The 6,704-nt window shown below is 54.7% G+C and overlaps 1 protein-coding gene and 1 non-coding gene across 2 annotated transcripts; one reads left to right on the top strand and one right to left on the bottom strand.

The window, feature by feature from the left end:
* The first annotated feature begins 92 nt into the window (after nt 1-92).
* Nucleotides 93-207, top strand: PTSG_20047. Its single transcript, XR_001137182.1, has one exon. It is a non-coding gene; the product is annotated as a 5S ribosomal RNA (ribosomal RNA).
* Nucleotides 208-568: 361 nt separating this feature from the next.
* Nucleotides 569-6,541, bottom strand: PTSG_11431 (uncharacterized protein). Its single transcript, XM_004987502.1, has 20 exons — nt 6,425-6,541; nt 6,243-6,303; nt 5,945-6,061; nt 5,710-5,788; nt 5,430-5,476; nt 5,181-5,285; nt 4,911-4,980; nt 4,639-4,745; nt 4,467-4,532; nt 4,126-4,241; nt 3,448-3,573; nt 2,877-3,210; nt 2,611-2,715; nt 2,356-2,434; nt 2,111-2,208; nt 1,792-1,920; nt 1,419-1,562; nt 1,201-1,276; nt 996-1,088; nt 569-786 (listed from the first exon to the last, which is right to left on the bottom strand). Exons 3-20 carry the CDS (start codon nt 6,050-6,052, stop codon nt 659-661), a joined length of 2,010 nt encoding a protein of 669 aa, XP_004987559.1. The 5' UTR covers nt 6,053-6,061; nt 6,243-6,303; nt 6,425-6,541; the 3' UTR covers nt 569-658.
* Between the last annotated feature and the right edge of the window lie 163 nt (nt 6,542-6,704).

Genomic DNA, 6,704 nt, shown 5'->3' on the forward strand with positions numbered 1-6,704 from the left:
GTTTTGGGGGGTGTGCGCGATTTTTCTTCTTTTCTTGCGTGGGCTCGCGGGATCTGCCGAGAAAAATTACATGTCTGCATATGTTGTTGGCAACTTTCATAACAACGGGATCACGCCGCGCTCTCGTCCGATCGCGGAAGCTAAAGCCCGTTTGGCCCGTTCAGTACTGCCGTGGGTGACCAGGCGGGAATCACGGGTGATGTTGCTCTCTCCCTTTTTTTTTTTCCCTCTCCCATATGGGGCTGCTGTGCTGTGTTGCTGCTGTGCTGCGCTGGTTGCTGTGGTGCTGTCTCTCCTTCACTTCCCTCTTCTCTCTTCTCTTGTGCTTGGCTTGGTTTACTTCTTCTTTTCCTTTGCTGCTGAGCTGGGTTGCTTCCACTTCGTGGCGCGAAGGTCGTGGCGTGTCTCCCTCTCTCTTGTTGCTTGCCCTCAGCGTTGCTTTGCGACACACACACACACACACACACACACACACACACACACACACACACACACACACACACACACACACACACACACTCTCTCTCTCTCTCTCTCTCTCTTTCACATCTTTGGTTCATCCTCCTCGCCAAGATTGACTATGTACTGACGCGAACAGCAACACACACACACACACACACACACACGCACACACACACCACATGCGTCGACGCGGCAGCTACAAGGAAGACAACACATCCGTTTCGCTGTCAGCATCTTGCACGATCCAATGGGTAAAGCACGCATCCTCATCCCCAGACACCACGCACGACGCATCCGAAGCAACAGCAATCGCCCGCACAGCAGCTGTGTGTGTATGTGTGTGTGTGTGTGTGTGTGTGTGTGTGTGTGTGTGTGTGTGTGTGTGAGCACAAGCGGGTTGACAGTTGGGTTGACAGTGAATGGAGATGCACTCTTGCACTCACTCACACCTACACCTGCAATCATACACATGATCAAACACGACCGAAGCCTTCCTTCCCCCTTTAGTAAGCCAATGCCCACCCCTCACTCACCTTTGTGTTGACGGAAGGATTGCACGAGTGTGCGATGCGTGGAGTCCCACAGTTCAATGGCTCCATCCTCGCACCCCACAAGAATAAAGGTCCCTGAATGCGTTGCACAACCACACGCTTGCAAATGAGCTCAACTCTGTACGACAGCAAACGACACACGCACACACGCACACAGACACACACACACACACACACAATATCGCACCATCTGTTGCGATGCAGTGCGGCTCCTGGTCCAGGGTGACCACCATCGCCTCAACCAGCGAGTCCAGCAGCACAACCTGTACGTGCGTGCGGCGTGGCTGCTGGTGAGATGACGACGACAGCGAGAATGGAAGCACAGCCCACAGTCCACAAAGCAGAATAACCAACAACAACCTCCCTCCTCCCAGCGTTTACACCTCTTTTGTCCCCCCTACCAACCTTGAGCGTGCAGTCACTTGAGCAAGTGATGAGGCGTTTTCCATCGGGTGTGAAGCACAGGTCGTTGATGGCCTGGAAATGGAGATCGGATATTCTCCGCTGCTCCGTGTAATCCGCCAAGTCCCACACAGCCATGTGCCCCTCCTGATGCGAGTGAGTGAGAGAGAGAGTGTGTGTGTGTGTTCATTGTTTGCAAGTGAGTGAGTGTGTGTGTGTGTGTGTTTGTGTGTGTTCATTGTTTGCAAGTGAGTGAGTGTAAGTGAGTGTATGTGGCAGCAGCAGAATGACACACGACTGTTGAAAGTCAAACAACCCACGTCCACCAGCACGATCGTCCATGACCAAGCATCCTCCCTCCCCCCCCCACACACACATTGTCGCCGCTGATGGCCAGTTGCCGTTCCGGATGGACGGCGAGCGCCGTGATGTCGACAGCGTGCTCGCCAAGATCAGAGACGCACACGTAGGACCACGTCGTGCCGTCACTCTCAAGCTCCCACACCTGATCAAGGGCGGGGAGGAGAAATGGAGTGCGCACGTGAGAACGAGATGCACGGAGGATGACCAAAGTACCGAGACACCTTGGCGACTGCCATAAGCGCACGAGAAACCGCAAGCACCAGCACGGGCAAGGAGTGCAGACAGGCTGCAGGACACGATGAAAGAATATGCGTGACCGGAAAAGTTCAAACCTTGATGGATCCATCCCAAGAAGCGGAGAGGACGGTGACAGTCCTGTTGTCGTCGCTTGATCTGAACAGCTTCACCGTCGACACGGCATCGTGGTGCGCTGTGCATACACAGTGGCAGTGAAATAAGAGTTGAGGGCATGCACGACTGCCGAGCAATCAAGCAAGAAAACAGAAGGGTGGAAGGGTGGAAAGGAGGAAAGAAGCCAAGAAATCAAAACACCGCATGCAGCTCACATCCATATCACCTTGCCATTGAGACAGGACACTGCCAAGCTCGACGGAGTAGAGATACAAGCAGCTGTCCCAACTCGCAACCAACAGCGTCTGCACACGAAAACACACAAGAATGCGCGCATTTTTTTTTGTGTGAGCCCAGCGTCTAAACACAAGCCCGACTACCACCACCACACACACACACACACACACACAAACACACACGCACACACACACACACACACACACACACACACACGCTCACGGCCAGAGAGCAGCCACCGCACGTCGTTGTCTGGGAAGAGGAGGACGGCCGACAGGGACGAGTCACCGATGCGTTGGCCGATGACTTCCTCGTGACTCCGCAGATCGTGCACCTTCAACTTCGAATCCTGCGCGGGAGCAGGTGTGTGTGTGTGTGTGTGTGTGTGTGTGTGTGTGTGTGTGTGTGTGTGTGTGTGTGTGTGTGTGTGTGGTTTCGCGATTTAACGAGTGTGACACTTGCTGTATGACGACATCTGCTCGCACCTCACGCACTCATGCAGTGACGTACTTGAGAGACGGAGAACAAGGTGTTGCTGTCGTGTGAGAGGGCCAGGCCCGTGATGCCTTCGCGGTGGATGGGCAGCGTCGCCATGTGTGTCAGGTTGAGCATCACACTCCAGTCGACAACCGCGGACGGCGTTTGCTGTTCCACCACCAAGGGCACGTCAACCTCCAGGTGTTTCGTCACAACGCCGGCATCGTCCCCGTGGTCGGTGGTGTCGTCAGCGTGAGTCCCCGCCTCGTCGTCGTCTTCGTCCAGCGATGGTACAGCGTCACCCGTCATCTCATCCATGGGAGCGGATGCGTCTGCAGGACCGAGCGGCCGTTGCACGCACGGCAGTCTGCACATGGCGCGCGCGTGTGTGCGAATGTGTGTGTGAATGTATGTGTGTGTGTGTGTGTGAATGTGTGTGTGTGTGCAAATGTGTGTGTGTGTGTGTGTGCAAATGTGTGTGTGTGTGTGTGTGTGTGTGTGTGTGTGGTGAAGCACAAGTTCACAGCAAGCGCGCAGGGCAGAATGCTCGCTTGGTAAAACGGCCGACTCGCCCGAAGAACAAGTGTCCAAAACAACACGATACCTTCGCTGCGGGTGCGGAACGCTGAAGAGGAGGCGCGGCGTCTGCCCAAACTCCATAATCTGCACCTCAAACGCCTTTCGCTCGGCGGGATCCGAGACGGCATCCAGATCAAGCTCGCCCTCATAGCTGAGGTGAGGTGTCGGACACATGGCACAGGTGAGGAAAGTTGTCCAGCAAAGGGCACACACACACACACACACACACACACACACACACACACACACACACACACACACACACACACACACACAACACTGTGTGTTCACTTCCTTATCCCACGTACGTGAGATTAGGCATCAGCTCGCATGACCAAGGCCAGTACTGGTTAAAAGCATGACCTAGGGCCGCAAACGTGCGGACTTGGACCAAGACAATTACAGGATAATCATAGAGCATAGTGCTCATCGGTAGCTTGTTACGCCTTAGTCATAATTCCGGTCAGGTTGCCGAGGACTTCTATTAGGCTCACAGCGACGTCGTTAGATAGGTTACTTAACCGTCCTAATTTCCCGCCCAATCCTAAGCGCCTATACTAAGCGGATAAAGGGTAAATCATGCCGGTTACTCTAGCTGGCCGCCGCGTTGTCTGCGCGAGCGGGAAGGATTTAAGGCTAGGATAATGGACACACACACACACACACACACACACAAAGCACGAACACGCCGTTTCGGTCGCACGTGAGATAATAGAAGAGGTTGTGTGCCTTGACGGCTTCCGGGCCGGTCTGCTTGTAACCAAAGATGAGATCGATCCAGTGGTGTATGCGCTGCGACACATAGTCGCACTCCAGCGCCTGATGGGGAAAAGGGGGCATTGGACACCAAAGGCAACAAAGGATGGCGGTGGGAACACGTTAGATCATGTGTACAACGTCACTGTTGTAACGAAAACTCACGAGTCACACACACACACACACACACACCCACACACACACACCCACACACACACACACACACACACACACACACACACACACACACACACACACACACACACACACACACACACACACACGTACCTCGCGGCATTTGGCCAGAAAGTCAGCTGCGCTGTCGGCCCATGGCGGCAGAATCACGTCGCCAACCTGTTGCAAATGACGGCAGCGCGTATGTAAGGAAGCAAGCTTTTCCACAACCACCTCCACAAACATTCCAGCAAATCACTGATGGAACCCCACATTTTCAGCGTACCCGCTCGCCGCGCTGCGTGACGCCGAGGTCAAGGTTGTTGAGGTTGAGCAGGAAATCGGTGGACTGCATGTAAAACTCGGGAATCAACTCCTTCACGTCCGCCATGCCTGCAGGCAAAGAGCAAGGGAAAGGTGACGGCGAGGTCTGGAGCCAGCAAGCAAGTGGCAGGCGGAGCAACAACGGGCCGTGCAACACTCCAGGCGAGCGAATAAGACCACACCGTGCACCCCCTCCCCCATTACCCTCATCCTCACACTGCACGAGTGTCACACCTGAGTATGCGTTGTTCCACGTGTCTGCGATGGACCGGAACAGGCGATCCGCAGCGTCAAATTTGCCGTTCTGCCGTGTGTACATGTGTGTTGGGAACGTAGAACGGTTGTTGTGAGCAAGGAAGGATGGGGCCAGCTTCGCAAGGCTATCAACACACACACACACACACACACACACACACACACACACACACACACACACCCACACCCACACCCACACACACACACACACACCCACACACACACCCACACACACACAAGCATTCCCACCTGGAGATTGAGGCTATACTCTGGCGCTGCGCGAAGTGTGTAGAAGAGGACATATCCTGGCGTGGAGTAATGTGTGCCGTAATGGAACTTGGGAGCCGGCATCTCCTTCGTGGTGGGTGATGATGATGATGATGATGATGGTGGTGGTGGTGGTGGTGGTAGTGGATGAGGCGCACGAGCACATAGGGGTTGGGAGAGAGACAACTGACACTTGAAAGTACACAAGAAGAAGGAGCAGAATACACTCACGTTGTATCTGTTGATGAAGTCCTTGAGTCGCTCCGGGTTTTGCGCGCCTGAGGGGCAGTCAATATGGGCATGTCAACAAGGAACGCGCGCGGGTGGAAGGGAATGCAACAGGGGTTCTGAATGCACGACTCACGTGCATACAGACACAGGCACACGCAAAAACACAGACGCGTGCATATGCACAATCGTACATCACGCCGACACACACACACACACACACACACACACACACACACACACACACACACACACACACACATACACGTCCCACACGTCGCACCCATTGGCTTTGAGAGGTCACGGAACGTCTCTGGATTTTCGAGATCGAGGGTGTCGCTCGTGTAGTCCTTGATCACCCACTGCAGATCCAGGCACCGGGGCGTGTGAGGAAATGGAGAGTTCTAGGCGAGGGCATACGCTCACACTCACTCACATGTGGACATTCAGACACATGTACACGGACACACAGGTACACATACACGTGCGCACAGCCATGATCAGCCGGAAAAACTCACGGGGAAGACCGGGTACTGTGCGAGGTCAGTAAAGCTGCGGTCTGCGAGGTTGTTGAGGTACATGAGGTAATCAAAGTTGGAAATGGCCCCGTTCTGCCACGCAATCATCACGTTGTCCTGGTGGTCGGGCAGTGGGCGGGAGCACATGTGGTCGTGAAAAAAAAAAAAAAGGTGCTGTTGATGGGTGCTGCTAGTGCAACACACACACACACACACACACACACACACACACACACACACACACACACACACACACACACACACACACACACACACACACACACACACAGGGGCTTACTTTGCTGTCCTCCTCGAGCTTGAGACATGGCTGGCGCAGCAGTGCCGTCAAGAAATCATCCCTGCAAGCAACGCACGAACACCCGTGAGCACAGCCTCCAACACAGCCTGCTGAGTTACGTTTCACTCACTGCCGTCGTGGCAGCAGTCACCGCAGCCATCACCGTCTCCACATTGCAGCACCTGTCGTCCTTGTTCTGGAACGCAAGGTAGAGCGTGTCGCCGGAGCGGAAGAAGACCTCAAGGCCGAGATTCCGCAGCAGAAACCGTCGCCGCACAACAGACTTGACGTCCTCGATGCTGGCGGTGGCAATGTCGGAGAGGGCGTGAGTTGGTGTTGGGGGAAGCAAGTCCCATGCGAGGCACACGAACGCACACACACACGCACGCGCGCACACACACAGCACACACACACACGCACGCACGCGCGCACCCTTCTCCTCAATGTATCCTCCTTTCAAAA

This window comes from Salpingoeca rosetta, assembly GCF_000188695.1.
Source record: "Salpingoeca rosetta unplaced genomic scaffold supercont1.72, whole genome shotgun sequence".
Taxonomy (NCBI): domain Eukaryota; class Choanoflagellata; order Craspedida; family Salpingoecidae; genus Salpingoeca; species Salpingoeca rosetta.